The 17821-nt window shown below is 42.5% G+C and overlaps 1 protein-coding gene across 2 annotated transcripts in view; it reads right to left on the reverse strand.

Moving 5' to 3' along the window:
- Window positions 1-17821, reverse strand: part of AJUBA (ajuba LIM protein) — a 55422-nt gene that overhangs the window by 8261 nt on the left and 29340 nt on the right. For both annotated transcript variants that reach the window (XM_086923665.1, XM_086923666.1), the window contains exons 5-6: window positions 16881-17011; window positions 4046-4097 (exon numbers count right to left, since the gene is read on the reverse strand). In XM_086923665.1, the coding sequence (XP_086779791.1) occupies window positions 4046-4097; window positions 16881-17011 (183 nt within the window). The remainder of the gene's footprint in view (window positions 1-4045; window positions 4098-16880; window positions 17012-17821) is intronic.

Here is a 17821-nt window from a genome sequence, read left to right on the forward strand (position 1 = left end):
ACAAAGAAGAGTTAAAATGGATCTTGAGAACAAACAGCCTGACCATAGGCTTGAACCTCCTTGAGGATCGGAACGCTCTAATATTAACTCTTGGAATTCTCCAGTACAAGGAGGTCTCTTTAAGAACACTCAAACAATATGTGAAATATACTGTAACCAACCACTGTGTGTAAACATTATCCATGTCACTCTCCTATGCACTTCTTAAAACCTGTCTTAAGATGGCCGCCAAAATAGCACCTTGGTTCTCTAATCCCTAGTCCACCCTCACTGTCACTGCAAATTGCACAAGCCAATCACCATCCTCACACGCCCAATAGCGGAAGTCCTTTTAAACTCGCCGAGCGGGCTCCGTGATCATCCACTCTGCGATGTGGCACGACGGACATTGCACCGACCCTCGATCCCTCACATCGGTAAGTGCGGCGTTTACTATTCGCAACGGCAATTCACTTACAACTGGTATTCCCTTCACCTAACCTCAAACCGCACACACTTTGTCCCCTGCAGGCTAACTACCTCGGGGCGCACTGGGGTTCACGGAACGAACCCTTATTACTGCCGATTCTGGTAAGCCGTGTACCGCTGTATAATATGCCTTGTCTTCACGATCACGATATATCCTTATTCAGCCACTCTATTCCCTCTAGGCAATCCCTAATCTGTGATCACAATGAATGCAACAGAATTTATCCCCGCCACAGCCACTATTGGTAAGCCTACCCTACCTTACACGCCCCCACTGCACCTAGCGCCTCTTACAACACACGCCTCACACCGCAGTTAGCCACCGGCAATTGTTGTAGTCAGTACGGCAATGTATATCGATCACGCAGTAAACACTTTATAGCAACTTCTGCACTCACTGCAACGAACAAGTTATGTGCACAAAAGCCACTCGCACGATTCTATCTTTCCGATTACAAGTCACTCCTTGAGAACTGGTATGAGCGTACTGCCTTTTAATGTTTTAACGCGTGAATCTGTCGTTTTTAGAAATGTTTATAAAAAAGGAATATGACACCAGAGTATCGCCATGTTTGGTCCCCACTCTAACGCTGGACTCCAAACAGCTCTGTTATAGCTTGCATCCTAGAAAGAATTGACCCTTCACCTTGACAGACGCACATCGGTCTGCCGCATGATATATCAAACGTTTGTTTGGTTCTGTTTATGTTTTCAATTATGTCTCCCCCTTTTTTCCACAGGAAGCCTCAATGTAGGGCCTCCGGTAACTCTTATCTTTTCTCTCCTCCCCCTTAGGCTATTAAGCCTATCTTTAGGCATAATACATGTCCGGATGATGATTCGCATGATTCAGAAAGCGAAACGAAAAGCCGTCGACACCCTTCTAACAGCTTATACTGAACAAGCATTTGTATCAGAATTGTAAAGGTGTTATGGTTCATTGTTTTGCTGCACTTTGCCACTATTCAATTGGAAGTGTTGCTAACCACCAGCTTTTGCCTAAAAAGCCCCTTTGTTTTTGTTTTCCTTGTGTATAGGTTATTGTGTGAATTGTGGGACACAGGCCTGTACCCCACGTTGTATATTCGTCGAACCATTTCTTGTAACTGATTTATAGTAAACATTAGACCCTCGCCCGGCTGGGCAGGTCAGGAAACCAAATATAGCTACCATTGTGTCTATATTTTATTTTTGCTTGTTGAATTTACTCTGCCTATGGACCACTGTTGTTTATAAAATTCCTACTTCTTCTAGCACATTTCTTTTCATACCATTATAAAAGGTCTACCTTCAAGCCGCTCACGGTGCATTTACAGTTTCATACAGATTAGTCATTTCATTTGCTCTCCCATTCATTATCAGTTTTAAATCATTCCATCTACAGCCTTTTCTATACTTATAAGTTCACATTAATTTCTTATCATTAACACTATCAGAATTATAAAAACTTGAAGCAGCTCTTTCTTAAGTATTCCATGAGTGGGTATGCATTTTTACTGTTTGCCAGATTTTCTCAACACATTTTTTTTATAACATAAAAATGTAACTTTCCACAATTTTGTTCCCCAAGCTGCTCTTACATATGCTTGCACTTTTACACTGCTTAGCCTTTTAAGCTGCTCTTCAGTGTGCTTTGACTCCATGTTGCACACTCTCTTGTTTATATGCTTACACCCTCCTACGCTGCTCCATCCACCCTGACCTCTGTGTTGCTTCCCTTGCTCCTGTGGGTCTGCCTGCCCTTGTATTGCTTTCCTTGACCTCCCTTTGCTTCCCTGGCCTCCATAAATCCCTCCTTTGTGTTGCTTCCCCATCATGTGTTCTCTCCCACCCGCTAGTGTACTGGCAACCGGTTATTTTAGGACGGAGGGGGGCGAACGGTACACACACACACATATACACACTCACACCCATGCATTCACACACACAAATTCATTTACAACATTCATTACCAAGTATTCAAACATATCCACACACACCAAACAAAAATTAAAAAAAGAAATCACTTACCTGCAGCTCAGCCTCGGCAGACACAGGAGGGTTGGGACTACTGCCTTCCCTCATTGGTTGACCATAGGGCAGCTAATGAGGGAAGGCAACAGTCCCGAGCTTGACAGCGGAGTGGGATTGGATCAGTGAAACTGCTGACCCTACTCCACTCTGTTACGAGGTGTCATTGATTGACACTCAGCCCGGGCACTTCAGGGCTTAAAACCAAAGCACCCAGTTCCAAGGTAATGAGTGACGTTTTCCTTAGTTACGATGGGGAGGGCCTCCAGGACCTTTGCTGAGCTGAGGCAGTCACGATCACAGGAGCTGTGACATTCTCAGCCCAGCAAAGTTTAGCTCAGGCAGCCAGGAGCATGTACAGTTAGAACATGTCCACCTCCTGGCTGCCTGACCTGAAAATGAACAGTGTCTAACAGGCTGACCTTTGTTCAGCCTGACAGAAACACTTCTTGAGGGGCAAAAGGTGAGGGGGCGTGGCCCCTCAACCCCAAAGGATGGGCCGCGGTTGCGTTAGGGTTACTTCTATTTTTCTTATAAATCCAACTCATATCAGTAAAAAAAAAAAATAACACTTACTGCATGTGCCTATAAAATGACGCTGCTGACTGCGTAGGCTTTTTTTTCTCCTGTTTATTGGCCATGCTACATAGCATCAGGAATGCTGTGTGTCATGGTTAAACTCACTGGCAAAGCCAATAAGTCCCAAAGGCGAGATCTATTGGTTTTACCAACGCTTGTTAATACATATGACTCTGCAATGCCTTCTCCCTCCACCCCGCTGTGCAATGCAGAATGAAAAACCAAAGGGGATGATGGACGGAGTGTTGAACATTGCAAGCACTCACCCCCAGTCAACTGATCTGGGTTTAATCCATCATCATTCTTTAGCTCACTCCGCCACCCCAGTTCAGACATGGCCATATGCAAATCAGTCTTACCCTGTGCCTTATGGGAACAGTCCAGGCCACCCCAGTTCAGACATGGCTATATGCAAATCAATCTGACCCTGTCTGGACTGTTCCCATGAGGCACAGGGTCAAGACTGATTTGCATATGGCTGGGTCCAAACTGGGGTGGCGTAGTGGGCAAAAGAACGATGGATTTAACTCAGATCTTTTGAGTGGGGGAGAATGTTTGCATTCCGTCCATCATTTGTTTGCTGTAACACTTTTTGCCCTAAGTGGGATGGGTATGCCCAGACGTGGGTGCCTTGCTCACGGTGCCACTGGATTCAAGCTAGCCTGGCTGAAGAAGGGTGACATACCCTGAAACCATTCCCAGGATGTTTGTTTCCGGTCCACTAAACGGTGTAATTTTCCTCTGAGACTCAGCACATCATCCTCTATTGATGCTAACCTAGATGGCGTCTATGCAAATGACCTTTGCTGAGATCTTCGCTCACAACTGGCTACGGTGGGCACTTATTACCCTCCCCCCCACCAAAGGAAATGGATGTATAAATGGACAATGATCCGACAGTCTAACAGGGTCATTCCTTCCTCCACAATTGAAATCGGGAACCAATAAACCATCAATTTACATTGCTTGACCCCTGAACCCAACTCACCGTGGAAGGAAGGATGGGCTGTCCACACACTGCACACTTTGGGGCAAAAATCCTGGAAGGAAACAAAATTGAGGTTTGTACTGATTTGATGAACATACTATGTAATATACTATAGGCAAATACATTATTAGATGCTATACTAGAAGAGAATATGATAAAACTTTGTAAACTTATTCAGTTTGTGGGACACAATGTTTAAATCTATTAAAAGATGAAAAGCTAAAAAGAAATATCACTGTTAATGTTAACCATTCATTTTGCAACATGAATTGGATCAATGATAATTCGCTCTGCGTAGAGTAGAAAGTAGGGTTACCACCTTTCACCAAGAAAAAAAATGGTGATCGGTTTTCTTTTTTTGATTTTTTAGAAGATTCTGGAACCGAAAACGGAAGAGGATTTTATTACAATCCTATGGATTTATTTTTAAGAAGACAGTTGGGCATCTTTTAATTTAATAACATTTAGCAATAGCTCAGATAGCTCTAAAATCTGTATCTTGAGTGACTTCTTATATTTGCAGTATTATGTTTACGCTTTAAATGAGAGTAAAATACAAATTTTAGCTCACTCCATCAAGGGCCTATTTACAAAGGTAAATATAAATGTGTATATTTACCATTACACCTAGGTATAACTCCACATGTTTCTGCTATTCACTAGTTCAAGCATACATTTACACCCAGGTGTATACTTACATTTTTCCACCCCTTCAAATCGTTAGAGAATCAGCCTTCAATAGGTTTACAAGTAAAAAGTTACTACTATTAACGTGCCACAAATATGTGGAGATCTCTACCATCCTATAAAAAAGTGTAGTGTGTCTGCATGTATAATATATATGTATTCCCACTGAAAAAATTAAAGGCTAAAGGCATGTTATAGTTAGGTGAAAATGTCACATAAAACGTACCATTTGAAACTAACAAAACCACTGAAACTCACTAGTTATAGCTATCTCAAGTAACCATAACAAGGAACCTAAAGTAACTCTAACCAGCACCCTCGCCATGCACTGCTTTTACCCTTGCATAATAAATCACCCATGACATATTAATTGACTACATTTATAACATTCCTAATCACATCTGAAATGTCATCATTGTTGATAACACTGTGCTTGGCAGGTCGCGTCGCCCCTTGCCAGGCCAGCAGAGACAAGTTTGCAAAGTAAAATGATAATAAAAGTTTTATCATCATTTTCTTTTTCTTCAGGCAGCTGAGTTTTTGGGGGGCATACTTACCTGAGCACTGGAAGCATGTAGGAGCATGTCAGTTCGCATGTCTGTTTGGCTGGCTGACTGAGGATGGCCAAACTGACATGCGCGCTGACATCTCTCAAACCCAAGCTGCATTGGCGGGTGGGGAACTGCAGGCACAGGATCTTCTCCCAGCCCATGGTGAATTGGAAAACCAGCCCGCTCAGGCCAATCCTAGCGCTTCTCTCCGCATGAAAGCAGCATCTGGATTGGCTTTAGGGGAGTCTAGCAGCCTTAGCTTGTGCACATCAGAAAGCAAAAGAGGGGCAGATTAGTTCTTTTTTTAATTTTTTTAAAATTTGTTATTTCCCACCCCATACTGCCCAATCACTTTCACTTGATATGAGCTGCTACTGATGGCAGGGGATCCAGTTATGGTTACTTTACGGCACGAGTTATAGTTACTTGAGATAACTATAACTGGTACATATCATTGGTTTTGTTAGTTTCAAAGGGTATGTTTTATGTGACATTTTCACATAAAGCTACCGGGGCCAATCAGAACGCTTTAATTTTTACTGATCCAACTGTCCAGATATACAATTATTTTTCAACCTTAATTTCTCATAAACTACTGAACGGATTTACACCTAATAACAACAAGCATTGGCAAAGGCAATAGGTCTCGGCAATCCGATAGCTGTAGGAGATGACAATGTAAGTTCATTTGGGTATGGCTGAGGGGCTGTTTTTATTGATATACACAAACGTATTAACACTGCCAACGCCTATGGCTCTCAGACTGCTGAGATCTATTGTCTTTGCCAATGCTTGTTTTAGATACAGCAAACGTGTCTGTAGTTGTTCTCACTAAATGGAGGTCCTTTTTTGGAGGGGGAAGAAATGGCTGTCTCAGCACAGAGTAGTGGGGAGAGGGCTCAAAGACACAGATGTAAATGGCACCGTTGCCTGTAAGGTAGCTGCGTAATTAAAGCAGGGGAAACCCAATTTACCCTTGTATGCTTGTGCACTAGATAATTAAGGTCAGGGGGGTGCTACAAGGGACTTTATTCTGGAAGCAGAATGTACTCAGTTGGGAGTCGTATTCAAGTTATCGCACTCCAGTGTATCAACAGATATCACATGTGAAAACAAATCGGAACAGAAGAATGAATCAATGGAAGGGGAAAGATACACGGAAAGAGTAAAAAATGTATTCATAAAAAGTTTTATAAATTTTAGAAATGCAATTCACAAATAGACATATGGGGACATATGAAAAAATTAATTAAAGCAAAAAAGTTTTGAACAGAGAAGAAGGCAACATAAACACATCAATTCAAAACTGAACATCAACTCCTGATAATTACGGCAGACAACCAATTTAAATTAAATAAAAAATGGTTATAGGCTTGTTCCAAAGAAACATTGGTGGAGATGATGGAGGTGTCGACGTTTCGGTCTATGGTGCTATCGTCTTGTAGACCATCTTCAGGACCAAATAATTCATTTGCTGGTAGAGAAACCCCTGAAAAATCAGGTTTGTCGACAAACCTGATCCGTCTCCGGTCGATATATAGAACAACGCTGCACAACACGAAATTCGATTACCCCCTAAAGACAACTTTCTAAATAGTAGCTGACAACACAGCGGTTTTTTAAAATCGACATAGTCAAGATCCTTTTTCCCGTTTTCAGCGGCTGGCACTTCCTATCTACATGAGCAAGCTGCCTTTGTGATTTGTCAGGGTTTTCTCTACCAGCAAATGAATTATTTGGTCCTGAAGGTGGTCTACAAGACGATAGCACCATAGACCGAAACGTCAACACCTCCATCAATGTTTCTTTGGAACAAGCCTACAACCATTTTTTATTTAATTTAAATTGGTTGTCTGCCGTAATTATCAGGAGTTGATGTTCAGTTTTGAACTGATGTGCTTATGTTGCCTACTTCTCTGTTCAAAACTTTTTTGCTTTAATTAATTTTTTCATATGTCCCCATATGTCTATTTGTGAATTGCATTTCTAAAATTTATAAAACTTTTTATGAATACATTTTTTACTCTTTCCGTGTATCTTTCCCCTTCCATTGATTCATTCTTCTGTTCCGATTTGTTTTCACATGTGATATCTGTTGATACACTGGAGTGCGATAACTTGAATACGACTCCCAACTGAGTACATTCTGCTTCCAGAATAAAGTCCCCTGTAGCACCCCCCTGTAAGGTAGCTGCATCATTGTTGAAGCCCACACATGCACAGAGGGATTATCACAATCCCTCAGCAGAGAAAAACAGTTTTGCCTACATAGAGAGATATTCACAATCCCTGAGAGGAGCAAAGACAAACAACCACCCTGGCACAGAGTACCAGGCTCTGTTACGGATTGGTTAGGCAGGGGCGTTATTGGCATATTACGTTTTGTCACAAGAGGCATATGGAAAGAGAGAGCCCAGAAAAAGTGAGGGGAGAGCAGGTTAGAAACAGAGAAGTGGAGGACAGACAATAACAAAAAGCAAGAGGATGCAGCATGAGCCTAGGGTGGGCTGGCTGGACAGGAATTTGGAAGGAATACAAGCATGAGAAAATAAAGAGCAGGCTAAAAGGTAGACATTAGTTTGTGTTAAAAGACAGATTTTAGAACCTCATGGGGGGGAGTGGTGTATCAGGGGAGAAGAGATGGGTTAGTTGACTAAGTTAGGATATAGTTCCGTCAGTTTAGAATGTGTGTCTAAACTGAAGGATGTTGTATTTGTGCACCCAACTTGCTTTTAAATCAAAGGCTTTTTTCACAACCAGCAAATGTGTCTGTAGTCGTTCTCTGCCACTGTGAACCTCCGAGTGAGAACCCAGGTCTGCATGTGAACATCATGCTGCTCAGTGTCGGCATACTGCGTATTTGCAGGAACTCTTTGACCCTGATGGCTGGTGGGAATGCCATGAATACAAACATCCCTCGAATTCCGCTTCTTTGTGCGCCTGTGTCCCTTGTGTCCCTCTGTGCTTTAGGCATGTGGATAGTCCCTGAAGCAAAAAAATAAGCATGGTCCGTTTCTGTGTTTTTATTTAACGCTGACCTCTATGGAGGACTAATATGCTGGATCTCCAGCAGGCTCCAGGTGTTCCCCCAACCTGGTACAGGTGTCATGAGGGGGTCGATGGTGCGGAGCTCCTTCCCCTTGGACTCTTACAAGAGGGCAGCAATGATTTGTTTGTCCCCCACAGTTGACGACTCAGTGAACCAAGCGATTTTTGACAGTTGTGAAGAATCTAGCCGCTTTAGAGTTCTTTAAATTGTATTGTATTGTTGTAATTGCATTTATATAGCGCTTACTACTGAGGGCGTTGAACGCTTGTCATCACACCTTCTTGAGTAGCCCTTCAGGGGCTCCTAAAATATGCGCACATGCATTAATCTGTTCCTATGGTGCATAGGGTACATGAGACCTTTGTGTCTAGTTTCTGTCTTACCCTATGAAAGAGGTTTTAGTGTTGAGGGGCGGGGGCATTGTTTCATTAATGCCTTTACAAATCTACTTTCCGGTGAAGTCTCAAGACCAGAAACTGTGTTTTGTATATTTGAACACATTGACAGATGTGCATTTCTCAGCGCCCGAGACATGAAGGTTGCCAGCGTCATCGACCTCTTCAGTAATGATAATTCACGTTAGAGCGCAGAACAGAATCCCAAGGAAGAATGCCTGGGGATCGAGAGATAGTGTTTTATTCTTTGCATGCGCGTTGCTGCTCATGCAGTAAGCGTTTGCGCTATGAGCCCCAGCCCGTCTGCCTCGGGCCTCTTCCGATTTGCAATCCTCTCAGGAGATAGCTTGGCGGCGTGACAGGCTGCACTCTGAGGAGCACAGCAATTATAGAGGACTGAACAGCTAATAGGTGTTAAAAGTCAGGGTTGCCCTGGTAGAAAAAGAAGTCGAACAACATAATGAAATGAAACCGAAGAGCAATACTATAAGTAACAGGGCCAGATTCCAGGAATGGCAACTACCCACTGAAAGGCGGGACAAACGATACAATTAGCCACTGAAAGGAAGGGAATTTTCAAAAGACTACAAAGGAACAAATGGGAAACTAGAGGTGTGATCAATGCCGATAGATGAGATACTGCATGTCTCGCAGAGCAGCGCAGGCTCGCTGACTCTGGCTCGACCTAAAAAGCACAGTCTGAGAACCAAGATCTAGCTTTCTGCCAAATGTGGTGTAATTCCGTTCAGCAGTTTTTTCTGTAGCCCTGCCTAAAGAAGTCTATGGAAAATGCATGAAGGGCCTTTTTTCTGGGCTACCACTTGACGAAACACACCAAACCTCTCCATGCATAAAGTAGTCAAAGAAATGTGTACCTTTTTGGAAAGTTTAGTTAAACGGGGCCAAAGTTATTAGCAACACAAAAACGATTTTCCTATATAACAGCTGACATAACTATAACTACCCTGTGGCGACCGTAACTGGGTAATATGTATATGTATATATGTGTATAATAAAACTTTACATTAATTTAAAAAAACTGATTATTAACCTAGAATTAAACTGTTACAACACAATAACAAATTAAACATGTATTAAATAATTCCTTTAAATATGCTAATTATATTTATCAATTAGTTTTAAATACACTCTCAGTAGCATTTTTAATATGTAGTAAATGTTTACACACAATTTAGTTAATATTTCTATTAATTGTGTTATTAAAATTTTTAATACTAAAATTAGTTAATAATTATATATTTTAACTTTAATACATAGGTATTGTATTTATATTAATTGAAGACCATCATTGTTTGAAAAAAAAAGCTTCAAACCAAATAAAAGGTTTAAAAAGTAAATAATCAGATGTCAAATTGTTCAGTGGCAAAGCCTTGAGCCCACTTTCCGCTTCACGCAACAATGTGGAGTAGCTGCAGACTTACAGTTTTTAATGCGTTTCACATTATTTTTGGGACTTATTAGTAAATACCGGAGGCTTCAATTTAGATGATGGTGAGGTTTCACACATGTAAATCCATGATGGATACCAACGCTAGAGGAAAGGTAACTAATTTTCATCACAGGCATCAAGGCCAGATACTATATGAGCAGTCAATGTTGCTATAATGTAGTGGAAAGGTGTCACTGTGAGAAAGTTTCAATTCTACGACTTTCACCCTAGCTAATATGTACTGTTATATGCAGTGCCCCTAGAAATATGTGATCTTTTTGGCAATTTTATTTAGTCGAAAGGCAACCTGGGCACTAGTTTTTGAGAACATTGGTACATTGTGAATTCAGTGAATGTTTTAGATCCATATTATGGGCTTCAGAATTAAGTTTCTAGAGACTCGGACCCTCGTAAAAGTCACTACTATACAATTGATGGCATGGACTGACCTTGAAGCATTTCAGATAGACATTTCTTGCCTCGTTAAGAAAATGCCTATTATCCCTATGTCCTCACCCAAGTTATTATTATCGAGGAATTCCAACGCTCTGTTGGCCAGTAATAAGTAGAGTAAATCATATCATCATTAAATGCAAAATAATACTTTACTAAAGAGAAAAAAACTGAAATCAAGAAAAGGCAACAAAAAATAAGTCCGTTAACTTCCTGCCACCACTGTCTTTAGTACATTCTGTCCGAAATTATCACAACCCAGAGCCAACCTTTGCATTCTATAGTGATTCCCAAACATGTGAGGGTCACAAACCGTTGAGGACACCTGATTCAACTCAGCGCAGGAAGCTGCAACACCCCTAGTAAATCTTCTAGGATCTTATCTGGCCAAGGAACTTTAGCCATCTCATAAGCTAAGGCAATTGTCTCTCTGATCCACCTGCTCAGAGAAATCTTGGTAGCTCTATTATCACTATTAATTCTCCCAGCTGCTTTCCTCTGACAGCGATTCCACTTTCTACTTAGCGCTTGGACGCCCCAGGGCAGCAACCGCACTTTATAAGTTTACATTTCATTTCATTTCATCCCAAAAGTCACAAATAGGTGTGCAGATCGAATTTCCTGAAATAATCTGAATGTTCAAATTAAACACAGCTCTCCTGATATCTAAAAGATGGCACAAACCTAGACTGGGGAGAAAGGATCAGAAAAAGGTTGGAAGAAAGATTTCCTGACCCTACATTCCAAAGAGGTACTTTTAGGGCTAGATTAGGAAAGTACCCTTTTTGACATGGTCATCCCCACTTTTTCGATACAATTGACAGAAAGTGCAATGGGTTACTGCTAACCAGGTCCCCAGTGCTAGATCGGTTTCCCTAATTTGTAAAATTTCCCCAATTGGCAATACACTTAGCACCCCCTTAAAGTCCGTAGTAAAGGAAACCCCAGGTACCTACAGCAAGAAAGCTAAAGGGTATCAGCCACACTACGGGACTCCTCACCAAGCCCATGCAGACTGTGTGTCTTGGGACAGACAAAAGAGAAAACACAACATGGCATACAATGCATGAAGTATAGGTAAGTCACCCCTACAGCAGGCCTTACAGCCCTAAGGCAGGGTACACTATACTACATGTGTGGACATATCAACATTAGCAGATATGCCCCTGTGCTGAGCAGTTCAATTACTGCCAGTAACTGTGAGCAGGGAAGCGATTTTACGTACATGTGCTAGACCATGGGTGCTCACAAACCTTTGCCCACAACTTAAATGTGGAGAATTTTAACTCAATGGGCCTAAAAGCTCTGGTAAGTCCCAAGGAGGGATGAAAAATTTAACTACAGGTCTGGATAAAGAAATACTTCTAAGTAATTTATAACCCAACTGTTCATCCTCCAAAAATCATCCACGGGGATCTCTAAGGGCACTAATCGCTGCCCATTGGGTACTTAAATCAGAAACAGCCAACACCTTTTAAAAACCATCAAAACGAAATTGCAGAACCATGTTGATATCACATTTCACAGTAGAAACATACTACCTTGAATACCAGGACTGAAAATTCTTCCAATGCTTAGACTAAGCCTTAAATTTGGAAGAACATCTCGACTGCTGAATGGACAAAACCTAAGTACTCAGGAAGCCGAATCATCAAAATTTCAAAGAGGAAGGCACCCCAGTGATAGAACAGAAGGGGTGAGCGGAATCCTCCAGGGAGGGGATTGAGCCATAGAAAGAAGACGAGGGAGCTAGGATCTCAGAAGCCAGAATGACATCATTACTATTACATCCAAAATATATCAGCTCCAGCATTTGCAGAATGTCCTCTTCAATGTTCTTCTTTACCCTATATCCTCTCTCATGGTGCTATGGTCATGAGGTTACTGCTCCGTTTCCCACAGCCTAAACCTCTCTATATTTCCCTTTGTATGGATACAGCTATTACTGTGCCCTTTCAGCCCTTGAGTAACTCATCTTTTTCTGCTGAAGCAGGGATATAGCAGTAGCCTTTCGGGCAACATAATGTTTACCTGATTCTACCGTTGATCAAAAGTACTGAGTATAACACTGTCGCACATACAAATGTTTCTATCTACAGTTCTGCCTCCTCAAATTGCATGCCATCGCATAAGAGTCTTCTCTATATTCCCTTGAAAGTTCACCTTAACTTAAAACTTCAAATTGTTGTCTCTCCATTTATTTCAAAGGACCCTCTACTTACTTTCCATCCTCTGCACAGTACTTAATGTGACCTGGTGTAGCCCACCGGCACTTATTTTGGGGGGACCAGCACTTATTTTACTCATCAGACACTGAACAGAGCTAGAGAGGGAAAAAGCACACACAGAAGAAAGGAGAAAGACTTAATAGCCATTACAAAGGGAGACAGCAAGACTGAGATTAGTGGTAAGCAGTGTCTGGTAGTGAATTAGAGAGGACTGAGGTAGATTCAACCATATGCAGCTTTGTTATTCGGCACACCGATGTTTAATTGTACCAACCGAGGGCTTTGGAGCAAAACTTTGAGCACCGGCACTTATCTTTTTTTTCCAAATTAAGTACTACCTCTGCATACTCCCTCTCTCCGAGGACAGCTCAAATGTATGTTTGCCTTAATCCCCATTATTGGATTTCTGCAAATTGCCCACACCTTACTTCAAAGATCACAATCTGTTGTTTAACACCTTGCGTGGTCGTGACAGAACCATTCCGTCACTAGTCGCGGTGGCGCTGTGCTGGTGACGGAATGGTTCAGTCACGGCCCGGCCGCTGCGCCTGCGCGGCGCTGATAAAGCGTCTGCGCTGAGCGTTTCATTGAGCGGGTGGGGCCGTGATGGAACCATTCCGTCACAAGCACAGCGCCACCGCGGCTCGTGACGGAGTGGTTCTGTCATGAGCATGGTGGCGCAGCGCGGCCCCCCTCTACCCCCTAGTGCTGCAGCAGAATTACCGCTGTGGCCAAGGGGTTAAAAGATGTATCACTGGAGCCTCACAATAATTAATCTACTGTAGCTCATGTATTAATACGTTAACGATTTGCATGGATTCACATACCTCCCCTCTCTCACTACAGATGACATCTAACTCCTGTTTATTTGATTTACTGCTTAGAAACTGGAGCAAATGCATGGAACAGTTCCCGTAAGAACACAATGCTAATCCCAATAACCAACAATAACCAGAAGGAAAAATACACCTTGGGCTCTGGAGCAACATGCTGCCTGGAGTCAAGCACTTTAACCCTTTGCCAAGGATAGTAAGTGCTACATAAATGCAATTACAACACAATATACGTCCTTCTTCGCCTTAACTAAAACTAATAACATAAAGCTCAGGAGTATTGCAGCCGATTATAGATCATTCAGGCTGCATAATATTGTTTGACACTCTTCACTCACATAAGAAAGAGCTGATGGGTAATGGCCATCTCCAAAAGTGCACAAGCAATAAACAGCCCAACACCAAGTGAACAGGCATGGAATACCTGAAGAGATCTACCACATGCCACTGGCCAACTGAAGAATTTAATTTAGTCCACCACTGCAGGTTGCGATAAGCTACCTACTATGACCGCTTCTTGAAATCTCACAATGACATTCAGAAAACAAAAGTCTATCCGAGCAAATCTCTCTACCATTTCTCCCCCCAACCTATCCCTGGTCAGAACCATAAACTTTAAACAAAATCTCAGAATCGACAACTCACGAAAGTAACCAGCTAAATGGACTATAATCATAAAAAAATACAATAAAGGAATCTCCAAAACTTCCCAAAGATTACAGCTTACTGAAAACCATAAACTGTGCGCCTCTCCCATCCTTCTTCATCGATGCGTCCCACAACGTGATAACGCCACCTCCTTGGTAATTTATATATGACATGGAAACACTTCCCACATAGGATCTAAACAAAAACAGCACATTGACAGTACACAGTGTAGAGTGCTGCCTATGTAGGCAAGGCCTTCAGGGCCCCATGCTGGTCGCAAGCCGTATATAAATGTTGTAATGCAATCTTATTAAATTAACATTAGTTCTAATAGGGGTGGTGGGATATTTTATTTCACTCTCTCCATTTTTTTACAGTACCTGTGAGGAGTCATGTGTGAGCTTGATGCACTTCAAGGCTGGGCTGGAGTATATTTGAACCTGTTTTGACACCTATGTTCTGCAGTCTTTTATGGGTGCGTGATATTATAAGCATCTCCTTTCCAGAGCACCTTACATTTCCATTTACCCCTCCCATTTAGTATTACATGTTCCCCATTATATAGCAACTTCCCCTTGTATCTCCTACATCTACTGCAAAGACACATACCTATGTATGCAGAGATCTCTGTAAACGAGTTAAAAAAATATAGGAGAGGCAGAGACTTCTAACTGTAGGTTTGTGAACAGCATTGTACATGAGTAGTACTAGTTTGCATACTACAAAATCTAGTCTATGGATACATATCAATATATTTTTACCAGCCTTAACACGAAAATACCGACCAAGTTGGTAAAAACTCTGGTCAGCAAGAAACCCTAATAGCAAGCAGAATGCATGTTTCAGGGAGTGGTTAAGGTGGACACACATGTGTAAAGGGGCATTATTTACCCTGGTGTGACTATTTTATTGTTCCAGGATCTGGAAAGACATCCTTGTTTGCATTAGGACTGCCACAGCCCTGCTCGAATTTAGCAATTTGTTTAAAGAGAACTATATCATGAAACTGCAGACCCCTGCCTCCACAAACCAAAGGCCTCTGCAGCTAATCTCTGAATGCATCCTTGCCTTCGACTCTACAGTGATTTGCTGCCATTTGGCTATGTTCGTGCCATAAAAACAAAATGCATACTTGCATAAGTTTCGGGGCGACCAAGAAGCCTTGAAGAAAAGGCCACCGTCTAATGGTATAAAGTGAAGCATACTCTTACCCAGTTTTCGGCTGGATTTCCAATCTGGAAATGCTTCCGAGAGTCTTCCTTTCTCTGTTCAGTTCTGTCCTGAAAGCTAACATTCTCAAATGTAAGAACTAGAATTCCTGCAAAATATCCCCTCATTCCACTCCGATATTGGTGCCTGATGACTCTTACCATAACCCTAATGTAAATATGTTACTATTAAATGCTTTTCTGTGCGATGTACTGTCTTTTGCTAGGTTGAATTCCTCATCAATCATGTCTATACGTTGCCAACCTACCACCAACATACTTATGCTCTGCATTCTCGTCACAGGGCATTTGTCTACATCACTCTTTTATTTATTTATTTTAAAGGTTTTATATAGCGCTGGCTAGACCCGGAGGTATCAGAGCGCTTTACATGCGCATCAGATCATAGTTACAGGTTACATTGTTACAAAGGTTACACAGTTATTAGAGCATGGCAACATAGTTACTTGTAAGGTCAAGATAAACAGTAAGAACAAATATGTAAGGGGAAAAGCAGGCAAGGGGAAAAATTCAGGGGGGGGGGAACGAGCTGGGGAAGTAGACAGGTAATGAAGGTGGTGAAGGACATCGCATGGAAAGAGGAGGGGAAGGGTGACGGGGACACAAACTCGTAAACGAGTCAATGCAACGTCCAAAGTCCAGTAAGCTGTGATCTCAGGGGAAGTGGTATCACTGCCCTATTTCTGTTGCGGGAGGTTCCCTTTACGCAGTAGACTCTCTCAGAGGGGTCTCTGAGACTCCAAGGCCTACATACTGGATCCTTCCCCCAAAAAGGGAGAGGGAGTGCTTTGGCAAGGGATGCCATACCATACCTCAGCTGTGAGTGGCTCCCTTGGCGCAGTGGACTCTCTCAGCGGGTACGCTGAGACTCCAGAGTATATATATTAGATCTTTCCCCAACAAGGGGAGAAGGAGTGCTTAGTCAAAAGGCACAAAGGACAGGGAGCTAGGCAGACTAGCAGGCAAGGTGAGAGATTCAGGGGAGAGTGGATAGGAGCTAGGGAGGTAGACAAAGGGAGAAAGAGTACTAAATGGGAGCAAATGCTGAAGCAAAATGTAGGAATAATGAACATACTGGGAGAGTTATTGAGGGTGAGAAATGGACTGTGTGCAGATAAAAGTGGGAGGCCTGTAGGAACACAACGGAGTGCGACGTAAGTTGTGTGGTGACACAGGAGGGTACTGTGTGGTTCCTGTGATTTTAAACATAATATACTGTGACCTGAATGGAGACAGGTAGCCTTCACACCATACACCTTGCATGCATGCCTATACTTAAGGATGAGAGAGGTGCGAGGGCAGGGGTGCTCACTTGTGGAAGTCGGTCACGCAGTAGACCTTGTTGTTGAAGTCCACCATGAACGGGATGCCATCAAGCCTCTTGTTACAGACCACACAGCGGAAGCAGCCGGGGTGGAAGGTCTTCCCCAGAGCAGGCAGGATCTAGAGGGAGCACAAAGAACATGAGACTGAATATGACTGACTGCAGCATAACCAGGCACTTCAGCCTACTACTGCAGCACTCAAGTCTGACATACCAGTGCGCTTCTGAGATTGAACCCATAGACATTCTGTTAGGTCCTAGGGTGTTATGGCTTTTTGTAACTGCAAACAGATGCTGACCAACGATATCCATGCATACTTCAGCAGAATGCTTAAAGTAGGCTTGTGACTGACTGTGCTTGGAGACTATTCTCACTGATGCAGAATCAGCAAAGTGGTGGTCAATCAAAGTAACATGTACTTATCACTGCATGCCAAGAAGCAAGGCAAACACAAATGTGCAAAGAACCCCTGTATTCACCAGAGAGCAGCTCTGTCTGTGTGCTTAGGTGTGTCTGGTGTTGTGTCTTGACAGGTGTTTCAGAGAAGTGAAACAATTACAAATCTATGTAACACTCCATAAGGTTTTATCAACAGTGGTACTTGCTACAGCACTGGTGCATCCTACAGCGGCCAGGTATGACATACTGGAGTGCCCACGCCTGAATAACCAAACTTCTAACCAAACAAGCATGACTAAATGCAGTAGACTAGCCCGACCTACTAAAACACCCCTACAATCTAAAGCAACCCAATTTATCTTACTATTGCACCAACCACACAAGCCTGACCTACCAAAATTCCTATGTCTGGCGAACTGCAGCCCCACCAAAAGCGGCATACTTCAGCAGCCCAGCCACCAACACTATAGGACCTCACAAGCGCAACATCTCAGCTACCACAGCTTTTCAGTATGACTTGCAGCACCCA

The sequence above is a fragment of the Lissotriton vulgaris genome, chromosome 5 (assembly GCF_964263255.1).
Source record: "Lissotriton vulgaris chromosome 5, aLisVul1.2, whole genome shotgun sequence".
In the NCBI taxonomy this organism is placed as follows: Eukaryota; Metazoa; Chordata; class Amphibia; order Caudata; family Salamandridae; genus Lissotriton; species Lissotriton vulgaris.